The 12,582-nt window shown below is 39.9% G+C and overlaps 1 protein-coding gene across 1 annotated transcript; it reads right to left on the reverse strand.

The window, feature by feature from the left end:
- Positions 1–997: 997 nt before the first annotated feature.
- On the reverse strand, positions 998–8,333 carry fam3c (FAM3 metabolism regulating signaling molecule C). The gene is made up of 10 exons (XM_075471688.1): positions 8,233–8,333; positions 7,742–7,798; positions 7,543–7,647; positions 6,261–6,287; positions 5,995–6,118; positions 3,494–3,552; positions 3,221–3,271; positions 3,053–3,137; positions 2,807–2,933; positions 998–2,294 (listed from the first exon to the last, which is right to left on the reverse strand). The coding sequence occupies exons 2-10, from the start codon at positions 7,755–7,757 to the stop codon at positions 2,205–2,207; spliced, it is 684 nt and encodes a 227-aa protein (XP_075327803.1). The 5' UTR covers positions 7,758–7,798; positions 8,233–8,333; the 3' UTR covers positions 998–2,204.
- Between the last annotated feature and the right edge of the window lie 4,249 nt (positions 8,334–12,582).

Raw genomic sequence — 12,582 nt, forward strand, 5'->3', positions numbered from 1 at the left:
GCGCCACCTGTAGGTCACTTAACAAAGCACTTTTTGACTCCAATTTTTGCGGCATGGTGTGCGCTTGTGTTTGATCAGTTCAACCTGAGGGATACAGACCACAAAGAATTTATTTAGATGCATTTCAAAGCAAACGGAAAGGCTGAGGGACTTCTACACCATTCAGGTTGCTTGAGCAATAACATGCAACTTTTTGCACATGAATGTCTGCTGAAGAAAATGTCTCAGTTTTCTTTCTAGGAACTCCCTTTTCTTTTTGTGGAAAAAAAAAGTAATTAGCATGTACGAGAAATCCCTGCTATTAGTGCCTTGGGAGGAATTTTACAGTTAAATTTTTTTTTTTGCTTTCAACTTTCTGAGATTTCAAGACTCTCATTGTTTTTTTTAAAGGCAAAAAGTGGCCTGGAAAGATGGGACACGGAATAAAAATAAAAAAAGAAACTGACCTGGTGGATAAATGGTGTGAGATTCAGAAATGAACTGTTCTAACAGACCATTCGAATCGCTTGAATATTGCCATTTCTGACTAAAAGAAATAAATTGTTAACCACAGACTGGATTCCAACACGTGCAGATCTCCCATCTCTCTTCATGTCGAGCCTCATGTCACTACCAGCGGCACCTCCAGCGTCGCTGATGTGGCATTAGAAACATTCATTCACTTAAGCTGAAAAAGTAGTCATTTTATTTTGTAGGAAAAAAAGGAGGCGAATGGGTCAACTTATCTGATTTCTTATGGATGTCATGAAATTGCCCCTAGTTGACATTTTCTTTTATAAGCAAAAATAAGTAGATACCATCTTGATTCTGATCATAGAACAATTGCACCCTTTCACATCTTTGTTACACAAATGCCATCAACCCGTTCACCCGTTGCTTTTTTCTTATAAGCCAACAGTAGAGGCCAGCATGTCCATACCCTAATGGGATTTTAGTGAACAAGAAGAGCAGGCATGACATAGGTGTAGCTGAAAAAAAACACTTGGACACCCACACACACAATTACAGTATCATTTATTTAAGAAATTATATTATCATTACCATATCCATTAAATTAAAATCTCTCATATCTACCCTGCTGCCTAAAGACATATTTACAAGTTTCACAGTGGAGTTGGTAAAATATCATGAAAATAGCAAGTTTAATAACAACTCTCTTACACAACACTAAAATTAAAGCTGCAGTCTGCAACTCTTTTTCAAGCATAATGCCTGGAACTGTCCGGGGATTCTGAAAGTAGTACATTAAATACCCCAATACAAAAAAAAAAAAAAAAAAAAAAAGAGTTCTCTAGGTCCCCTATATGTCCCGCTAGGTCCCTCCAAAGCCAGCAGGTTTGTTTACAAAATTGCAGACCGGACCGGTAAAAGGTAACCAATCAGGTTACGAGCTGGGCTCTGCTGCCTGTCAATCACCGATTGTGCACGCGCGATACAAGGTAGGCTCGTCCCCACGCTTATTTATCTAGACTATTGAACTTCATTACGGGCTAGTCTACTTACTGTGTCTTCCATGATCGCAAATGACAGGTGAGTTGATGAATGAGGAGTCGTGTAAGCGCATCTGGCGTGCACATCTATGTGCACGAGTTCTCATGTGTTTTGAAGGGGCGGGACAGGAAGTTGAATAACTTTTTATTTTTCGGTTAAAAAATAAGCATTTCTTGCATTTTGCGACTACGGAGGTCACCGTTTTCAACTTCAAGCGTTCTGATAGATCATGTAAACTCTTAAAATGCCAAAAAGTAGGACTTTACGTATGACAACAACAAATCCTGCAGACTGCAGCTTTAAGGGAATCACAGAGATTTGTTGGCTTTTTTAAAAAAGAAAAAAAAGGTATAAAAAGTATAATTAAGGCAGGATAAATGGAGGCCATGGAAAGTTCACACTCCCCACTTCCCCTTGGAACGGAGGGCGGAGACATATTTTCATCAGAAAAAGTGCAATAATGCAACAGTCCATCACAACTAAGTCTCCTTAATGATAGAAAAGGGTGATTGAAAGACACTAATATGAGATGAATCCCTTTTTTTTTTCCTTTTTCCAGTGCGCTCTACACACTGGAGTGGGGGGGGGGGGGGATTTCTATCAGCCTGAAAAGTAGAATCATCAAGACACTTCATGAGGACAAAGATAACAGGAAAGAGAGTGAACGATAAAGATGTGAGGCGGGTGATTATCGATGACGTCTGAGGCTGACATCAGTCCTGCCTCTGTGGTATGCAGCCTTCCATCTCCAAGACCTCGGGCCAGCCTTCGTATTTGTTTGTGTCTGCGCTGTTCTTTATGTGCTGAGGAGGTAAACAAGGCACAGAGTGCGTTTCTTATTAACTAAACCAACGAAAAAAAGGATAAACACAAGAACATATGCTGCCCAACGACAGATGAAACAAACAGGCTTCGAGCATTTGGTGCTCTGGTAAGATTAAATAATGTGACCAAAATTGAAAGTGGTCATTACAGCAAGGGCATGCAATGCACTACATTTCTCCCAATGCTGCTTGCCCAAACCGTCATATCTATTTCAATTCATTTCTTTTTTCTTTAGTGCTACCAAACCTTTTGAACAAACACTGCGCCGAATCTGTGATATGAAAATCCAGCCTTGTGAGGAGTGACTCTTCCGTAGCTGCATTCTCATACTTCTGTTTCTAAACTCCGACATTTTATTTTTGGCCTACTGAGCTGTGCATCTGCTAGTAGTTTAAACTTAAATGGCATGTGTGGTAGTTAATGTGTATTGAATAAAAATCTTCAGACGAAATGCAGAAGAACAAAGACACTGTTGTTGTATGTATCGTACCTGCTCAAATGGACTCTTGGTCTTGATGCCTTTTCCTCCAACAAAAATCCAGTTATCCCGGAAGCCCAAATTACTCACAGCTGAGCTTCCCAGATCAGCAATCAGCTTCCTGGCTTCATCATTGAGTCTGTCAAGCAAAGAGGACATATACTATTTCATAGCCAAACCGACAGCCACAGCAATCAGTATAAGAGATGAGTAAAGTCAAGCTAAACTGCAGGAAACGTTGTGGAAAACAGTTCTCACTTTGTTGCAGGATCATCAAATGAGGCCATCATTACGATTGTTCCATCTTCTACTTCATTCAGGAACTTAATGAATGGAGCCACATCTACACAGGGTTACACGTGATTAACAGAATTTATGTGCGCCTTCAAATGCCCCAAAAACAAAACATTTCCGAAGCATTCTCACCTCCTGCCCACATGTCATAAAAGGCCGTCCTGATAAGTTCCCCGCTTTTCCCTACAAGAAGAAATGTTCCAATTAGACCCCAACTTATTCCACCTAACATACAGCAGGATTCACAACGTCTCTAATACTCACACTACAAAAAAATTAAAAAATTAAAAAATGGAAAGTGGTTGATTAGCACATTTATCACATGCTAATTAAACATTACAGTTAGCAAACATACAGTGCAGCTTATTTGTAATTATTTGAAACTCCTGTATGAGATAACTTTACCATTAATCAGGGCGATGTTGAGTCCTCTCCCCACGTTATTCTTCACACTACTCATTAATCTACAACCAAAGAGTAGGAGCACAGTAAGAGGAAATCCCATCAGGATAATCTCCCAAATACAGTAAAAAGCACGGTGCCCTGTCAACACCCATGAGCAGAGGCAGGTGTTTAAACAGATACAGAATGAAAGCGTTTTCAAACTCAGCTGTAATGATGTTCAGCTTTCCACTGCTGTGCAAGTCTTAAGCTACCTGGTATTCTTTAATACAGTCAGACAAATGGGACTTCGGTGCACTGATTTACTGAAATATGTGCTAAAATGCTGAGTAAGACCGTGTATAAGACATAGATAAGAGTTTGTGCGACACTAACAAGCTTGGTATACCTTACTAACAACAAGGTATTTGTTATGACAAACTTTATTCTTCAACAGTCTGAATCCTCTAAAACAAGCTTTCTTGCAATTTCTTTGGATTGTTGGCTGCCTCTTGTTCTGTTCTCTGCCCAGATGATCCCACACTGCTTCAATAATAAGGAAGCCCGGTTTCTGGGAGGACTCATCGCTTCATAAGACCTCTTGCCACTGATTTTCAGTCCACATCTTGTGTCATTTGGTATAGGTCAGCCTTTTCATTCATTTCCCCTACCTTAACAACCTCTGATGAGGCTTCAGTGAATAATAGATCAACGACAGGGCTGGATGAAGCTACAGGTTCGACCAAACTTCTGTTTTTACTTGAAAATAAAAGTAGTGGGACCGGGTTGTTTTAACAGTTCCTGACCACGTTGTTATGAATGTGAGACAGGCTGGCATGAACTTTCTGGTCTCTCGTCCACACAAGACGCACTAATATACACGCACAAATAAAAGTATTGTTCAGTTAGTTTTGAAAGGTGACAGCAGCATCTGAGTGATGCGAGTTCTTCTGAGGGGAGGGTGTGACAATCACAGCGAAACTGGTATTGATTCCATTTGCAAATGAATCGCTTTTTTCGATTTTCTTTTGTTTTTAAGTCAGAGGATGTTCTTTGGAAATCAGCTCATAGGTGCAAAAATACTATCCCTTAACTGTTAAACTATCATCTTTGTCATTCTCATAGATGCATCTTAATAAATTGGCCAAATGATATGTATTTGCAACGGGCTGATGATAACAAAGCGCCTAAAGAAACACATTAAAATAGGTTCTTTGCCAAGTTTTCTCTTTTGTGTCACAACGCTGTTTCTTCCCTTTAGTTCGGTTAACTTTTTTTTGATCCAATGATTCATAGGTGAGTGTTGAGTACCTTAAGACACACACACATACACACACACAAAATAAGCTTTCCACTGAAATGGCCAAGTACAAGAACTGGACTGTAAACAAAGAAAAAACTCCAAAAGACCTTCAGGAAGTCAGAAGAACTACCCAAGATTAATAAAAAAAAATGATAAGAAAGTCCGGCTTCTATAAGGAATAATGTAAAGAAATGAGGGGAGGCTTACAGTACTGTAAATAGCCTAAAACAAACAGCTTTTCTAAAACAAAGCATTACGCACTTGGATAAAGCTCATCGAGGATAGCGTGATGACGAATGTTAATGTGCCAAAGAAGGTGGGAACTGGTATCACTGATGCTGGTGAAGGCAGAACTTTGCTACAGCAGATGTGGCTTTCACAGCTTGGAAAGAGTGTTCCTTTAAACAAATGTAACAATAGCCCATAAAACGAAAAACGTTCTTCTGACGACAGTAAGCTGCTGTCAATACTATTCAGTCTGTCAAAATGTTTGACACCTTTTTCAGAAGTGTATCTTGAAATCCGGATGCATTTACTGGGTCTTAAACTTGGCATTGAGAATTGTGGAAATATGATCACTTTGTTTACGATATCGTAGCAACTGCTTCTTATAATTGTATTAATAACAGGACTTTAAAGTAATTGGTGATCCAACTGACCAATCATCAAAAACAGAGCTCAGTAGTTTCAACAACAGAGGGCAGTAGTAGTTTGGTATCTAAAAGTTAAAGCGGCTTAAAAATTTTGCTCAGAGAAAACAACCATCTACGATTTCACTCGGATTTGATTTTATGCAATACTAGAAGAACAGATGATACTTGTAAATGCTGAATTTAAAAGGACTCAAATGTACCTTACAGAAGCAAATGAAGACTTATATTGTTCCCAGGGATTAGGAAACCTAAGACGGGCATATTGAATTTGTTTGCCAAACACAATTACTGGACTCCAACAACAAGTTCCCCACTGTGTTCTGTCGACCTTAATCTACAGAGACCTGAGGCTTAAACCAACTGTTATAGTTTGAGTTAGACCATTTAGTTGATGACAGTAGACGATTTGTTGGCTTGCCTAATACCAACAACCACTAATGAACCCCCCCCCCAAAAAAAAATCCCCAGATAGGCCCTGAATATCCTAAATTCCCCACTGATTCGATTCGAGCTGATCTGAAACATCCTCCTGCCTTCTGCTGTTTGTCTTCAAATGCCACTTTACTTACAATTTGTCTTCCAGACAGATTCTGGGTCCAACCACGCTGGCTGCTCCACTCGCCATCTTGAAGGAAAAGTGTCCAGGTGGACAAGCCTTAGACAGCCCACATTTATGTCGGACTGGCTTTGTTGCTGTGGATACAAAATGCAGATGTACACATCAAGCAACAAGAAACCCGGGATCAGACAAGACAGCCCACATAAGCCATAAGCCTGTGTGCAACTCAGCTTTAACAAAGTAAAAAGGTGAAATATTAGTTTTGAGGATACTTACAAGGTTCATCCACTGATAAGGATCTTGCTGAAAAGCAAAAAAAAAAAAAAAAACAGGCATGTAAAAAAGAATAATAGCATCTCTATTAGTTAGTATAGTCTCCACAGAAGAGATTTTCCCTGCGACTGCAAGAAGTGTTTCAACTATTGACTACAAAGCATCGAACGCTGCGGTGAAATTTATGTAAATATAATGTAAATATAAAGTTACATGACAATTAAAGGGAGGAACCACTTATAGCAAAACACAAAGCTGTACGTAGGACTGCATGTCCCCCTACTTTATAGTTAAAGGTATAAAATATTTCTTTACACCCTCATCCACCGCTCCAGTTGCTTGTCAACCAACTACAGTTTGCGACTTAGAATTGGAGAAACTTATAACTTCCTTAAGCAAGGGTTCATTATGCTCATGATCTTTATGAGCCAAGCACATTGTCAGAAACGATCTCAACACTGTTTGAGACCAGTTTAATATAGTTATTTGAGGTTATTCCCTAAGACAAGGTATTAACATTTCAATAGTATTAAAGTCTAAAGTCTATTAAAAGTCTTAAGCTTAAGTCTAAGAATGAAAGTTCTGATATATAGAAGTAACCCGGTGTTATGCCGAGAAGTGCATGCCTGCCGAGAAATGCATCCCCATTCGCGGGAGCGCGCGGAAACCGTTTCAGGCGTGTGGATTACTACATTTTTCCAATAAAGTTACAGTGATGATATTGAGCTGACAATGGTTTTTCATTCGTTCATTTTTTCTTCATGTAGATGAATAATACATGTACAGTACACTTATGATAATCCCACAATTGTACAGTTTAGAGCATCCCTTACACCTATTATTATATTATTGTACAAATATTCCAAAGTAAGGGCCGTGACTATCACTTTTGCAGTAAGCCAGAAAGCCGGTTGGAGACATTTTCTATGAATATCAGTCTTTACTCAGTGTAGCCCAGATAAAATAATCCAAAAATGAACCTACAACTATGAAATTTGACTATTTTAATTTAATTTTAGAGACAATTTGGACTTGTTGAAATACGCATCTGTTAATTTAATCAGGTAAACAAATTCTAATGTAGTCATATCATTCCATTCCAGACTCTCTTTAAAGCAGGGGACCAGCTGGGGATGCATTTTTCGGCAGGCATGCACTTTTCGGCATAACACCTGTTACACCTGTTACCGGCAAAGGAGTGCCACCAGATAACACAATCTTGCGCAATTCCCGTCAAAGAAATTCTGAACTGATCAGTTTCCTGTTCCCAAGACCAGTTACTCACACATTATACTGCCAAGTTTGAAATCCGTGTTTATCTCCAGCAGTTGGAAAGCCAGAAAGACAACGAGAAGAAAAACTAATACCACTGCAGCTAACTTCAAAATGCCTGTAAAATAGCACACGGAGGGGAAACACAAGTCAAGGCTTTACACGACTTAAAAGCATCATTGTGCAACTTTGAGGAAATGCAACCAACTTACCGCCAGCTCTGAGCATCTTAGCGAGTCTCCAGCCGCCTTTTTGTCACAGAAAACAACCTGCAGTTGTAGCACAAGAAATTAGCCGCTTTCTTCTTCAACATGTTCGAAAGGTGCCAAGTGATTTAGGTGTGCACAAATGGAAGAGCAGGGGAGAATACAGTTAACTGCTGCTGACGGTTGCTACAAAAAGTTCCTTTTTTCGGTTTCATAGACTAAATGTTGGCTCCTGTTTTAATATTTATTCATCACAACAAACGAATTAATACAATAAGTGTTACTTTTTAAAGTGCACGCAAGCCAAAAGTTGTGTCTTGGAAAGCTAACTAGCATAAACTGTAGCATTAACAGTTGAAACTGACGATGGCTCGTGTATTCCTGTAACCTCGTCTCTGGCTGCATTTTGATTACGGATACTGAAATAACAACACCGCTAGCTTAAAAACAGGAACACTCAGAGGTACTTTTCGGTTAATACTTTATCAATTACTTACCTGATAAATATCCACCAACACCCCAACTCGCCAGATAAGCTTTGAATGCAAATACTGTCGATTTTTCATTTCATGACAGCTGAGCTAAGGTGAAGAAACAACCACCAGGATGCTCCACTCTGTTGGAAAAAGCTAAAACGAACTACTGCGCATGCGAGGAGGCCACGAAAGGATTTCTTTATCTTGTTTATTTTTTTGTATCTTTGCTGCGTGATGAAGCTGTGTTTTGCAATCAAAAAAAATATTGACGACCAATATAAAAAGCTATAACAGCCGATAAATTCCTGAACTGTAAGTAAGGTAACGTTTTCATCAAATTGTAAATTTAAATGCTTAAGTGCTGTTGAGCTGAAAACCACAGGTGAAAAAGCCCCTGAAAGATAAGAAACCAGTAACGACCCATATGAAGATGAAACTCTTCATATCACTAAGACGTATGTTAGGACAGGCAAGCCAGGCTCTCACTCTGATTAGAACCACATTTAGCTCAGCAGTAAGCAAAACTGTGAGATATGCAAAGAAAACTTTTTAATTTGAAGGCAAACATTTGGATTTGGGAAAAAAACAACTTTTAGATTCACATTCTAATCACAAGCTTATTTTACCTGGCATAAAACCGTTTTTTTTCTTTTACTTTTTAAACTTTTGGGTTTTTTTGACACAAGAAGGCAACAATGATAATAGCAATAATAATGATAATAATACATTTAATTTATACCCAGGATATATTTAAGTGGAGGGTGTGGCCCATGTGAACCTTTTGAAACCAGGTGGCCATTTTTGGTGAGTTGGCCTGTATGGCCTTGTTTTTGCTGGCATTTTTAATGATTGTAGGACTGTTTAGGTGAGTTTGTCAGCTGAATCTGCTAGTGTGTCTTGTCCTGCCTCCACCTCTGGCACCCTCTATACTTTCATTACCCCCTACCCGAACCAGGGTTCGAATCTCATTCCTACTTATCTTTACCTCTTCTATTTCTACCCCCTACGCCAACCAGGATTTGTATCCCCACCCTGCTATGACTGGTGTGCAGTTGGTGAGAGGCTGGGGTAGCTTGTGGTTGTGGAAAAAAGATGGTTGTTGTGGTGTGAGGAGCGGTGATGGCTGGCATTAGGGGAGTGACTCTTGGACGCCAGTGATCATTGTCTAGCCTCCTGAAGGTGTTGTGGGCCCAACTAGACGAAACACTGATGAAAGGAGGTTCCCACCTGGCATGTTGGTCAGCACTGCTCACTGGTCTATATAGGGATTATAGGGAATTATTCACTGAGTCTGGTCCATTTTTTCTTTAGCAGAAGTTTCTTGTCTTTACCTTGAATAGGCACCTTTCAGGACAACCAAGGCCAACAGTCAAAATAGTAAAAACACAATCAAACAGCATATTAAATAAAGTGCTGATATTGAAATCATTCCAGTCCTAGGTTTGAGGGGGAATATACTGGTCTGAGGGTTTTAAGGTGGGATTTGAAGGAGGTGAAAGAATTGTAATGTTTTATGGCCTGAGGCAGAGAGTTCCAGAGTGGCTTAAGGCTCTCGACCCTATGGTGGATAAGCGAGCAGGTTGGAGGGTAAGTCGGATGGAAGATGAGAACCTAAGAGTATGACTTGGTATGTTAGTGTGGAGGAGCTCAGTAAGATACAGAGGAGCCAGGTTGTTAATGGCCTTGAAGGTGAGAAGCAAGATTTTATAAAGGATGCAGAATTTATTGGGAAGCCCATGTAGTTGTTGCAGGACAGGTGTAATATGACTGAAGGAGGGGGTTCTGAAAATACTTCGGCCGGCAGGGTTTTGAACCAGTTAGAAGTTTATGGATGGACTTATCGGGCAAGCCAAAAAGAAGGGAGTTACAATAATCAAGGGAGGTCATAACCAGGATGTGCACCAGAATAGCAGTACTGTTGGGCGTGAGAGACGGGCGCAAGTGTGAGATGTTATGTAGATGGAAGTAAGCTGAGCGAGTGACGTTTTTTTTGTGGGACTGGAATGATAAAAGTGCTGCCGAGTATGACAGCCAAGCTCTTAACCACGAGGAAGGGAAAACAGAGGAGTTGTCAGTGGAGATGGAGAGGTTGTTTATCTTTGAGAGGTAGGATTTAGTGCCAGTGAGAAAGACTTCAGTTTTGTCACTGTTAGGTTTGAGAAAGTTGTGGGAAAGCCAGGATCTGGGTTAGTGAGCTGAGAGGGTGGCAGGAAGGAAGTGGGTTTGGTGGACAGGTAGAGTTTAGTGTCATCACCATAGCAATGGAATTAGATGTCATATTTATGGAGAATATTGCCAAGAGGGAGGAGGGAAATAATGAACAGGAGATGCCCAAGCACAGAACCTTGGGGGACACCAGAAGAGACAGATAATAGTTTTGATTAAAGAGAGGTATGATTTAAACAAGTCCAGGGATGTGTCAGGTTGTCCAACAGCAGCTAATCTGTCAATGAGGATGGTGTGGGAGATTGTGTCGAAGGCTGCGCTCAAGTCAAAGAGGATGATGATGAGGAGGAGTCCAGTGTCGGCAGTCGTGAGGTCATTAGTGATTTTGACAAGAGCTGTTTCAGTCCTGTGGAGCGGAAGAAAGCCAGACTTGTACAGATTACTGAGAGAGAGATGATCATGAACCTGAGATGCAAGTTTTTTTTCCATTAATAGAAACTTCACAACTTTGGTAAAATGCAACAACTCTCAGGATTTGTGAAAGTATTTATTCATTATTTTGGCAACTTTCTAACACATATTTGAAGTCGGCCTTCAACAACAGAAATAATAAAAAAAAGACATTACCAGAGGATGTGAGAACATTTTGTTGTTGTTGTTTTTGCAAAGCCTATGAAACACATAGCAATGTTTAGCTGACAAGTGATAACAAAAGAGGTTAAAATTTTGCAATAAAAAGAGCAATAAGTTGTTAATATTAAAAAGTTTTGAAAAAAAAGCTAAAAACTTTCCCTCAACAGTAATCTCATTCATTTGACACTGCTGCAAAACACATTGAATAGATATCTCAACAAATAAATAAGAGTGGATTTTGCATTCAATAAACATAAACTTCCTCAGTTCCTGAACATCAGTTCTTTTATAGATTTCGCTATATAACAGTAAAAAAATACCTGCCCAAAGGTTGCTCACAGCTTTTCCATAATTGTATTGATGATACAGTTCAGAGAAATTTAGACTTTTGTGCATCTAAATGTATATAATCATTCGGAAAATATAACTAATGATAATTATACAATCATGAAACAGCATACGTATGAATAATCTGTCGCAGCTAAAAGCATAGTTGATTTCTGCCCCGAACAGTTGTGACAAGAGTCTACCAAGTGAGACATCTTTCAAACAAAATCTTTGTTTATTTGACATCAACTTCCTGTTATTTTCTTCTTTTACACTTATTTTGCGGAAGATAGGACAAGTTGCGGCGGCGCAGGTGCCCCCTAATGGACAGATTTAAAGCAGAAACTGTAACGTGCATTCAGACATTAATGGTGGATCGGATGAAAATCAGTGGCGGCCCGCCGCCGCCCCCCCTCGCCCTCTGGCACAGAAACAGCTCCAATATCTTTCTCTCCGTATCCATCAGGAGAACGAGCCCAGTACAAATGTTTTGGTCAAAATCCTCACTTTAAGTCCACCAAAGGCATGAATATGCAGCGTAAATGTTGCTGCATCGAAATAACACGACGTTTCTTTGCGTAATTAATTATTTCCATCCACACGACACGAAATGCCATCAAACATCCTGTTTTCTGTGTTTATTTGAAAGCCGCGCGCGTTCATCCCCCTCACTAAACATGTCCCGTTTCAGCAGTCAGGTTGCTGGGTGATTTCTACAACAGCTTCAGCCAATGATGGCCAGGCCCTGCGTAAAGCGCTTCCCCTCGCTCCATCGAATTTCTTTCCTATTGGTCAACGGAGCCCAGCTCAAAGAGAGGCTTCCTTCAAGCCATGAGGAAAAGGCTCATATGTAGTTTTTCCTGTAGAATAATCTACAGTGACCGTTTAAGAAAAAGTGCAGTTTGCAGGCGTTCCTTCAGGCAAATCACCAGGAATGCTAAGGGGTTAAGGCAGTTAAAATACAATCAGGTGCTACGGTAAAGTACAAACATTCAAGAATATATATATTTTTTAATACTTTATTGTGTCATAATGATAATGATTACACTTGACACTTTTTTTGTTATCACCCTGTGAGTGAATGAAAGGCTTGAAATCACAAATGACCGACCAAGTGGAAAAATACAATCAACAAAAGGAAAAAAAAAAACATTGAATCATTCCCCCTCCCCCCTGCACAAACTGCACTGTGCTGCGTTGCACGAGAGGTGAGTGTCAGGAGGGGAAGATGGGGGCGCCGAAAAA

The sequence above is a fragment of the Odontesthes bonariensis genome, chromosome 8, assembly GCF_027942865.1.
Source record: "Odontesthes bonariensis isolate fOdoBon6 chromosome 8, fOdoBon6.hap1, whole genome shotgun sequence".
Taxonomy (NCBI): domain Eukaryota; kingdom Metazoa; phylum Chordata; class Actinopteri; order Atheriniformes; family Atherinopsidae; genus Odontesthes; species Odontesthes bonariensis.

Bases quoted from the DNA above. Each gene is read 5' to 3' on its own strand.
- fam3c (XM_075471688.1), bottom strand. The intron at 6,288-7,542 runs GTGAGTAACTGG...TTTGCTTTTCAG, and splicing joins CAAACTTGGCAGTATAATGT to CAAGATCCTTATCAGTGGAT. The intron at 3,272-3,493 runs GTAAAGTTATCT...TTCTTCTTGTAG, and splicing joins CAACATCGCCCTGATTAATG to GGAAAAGCGGGGAACTTATC.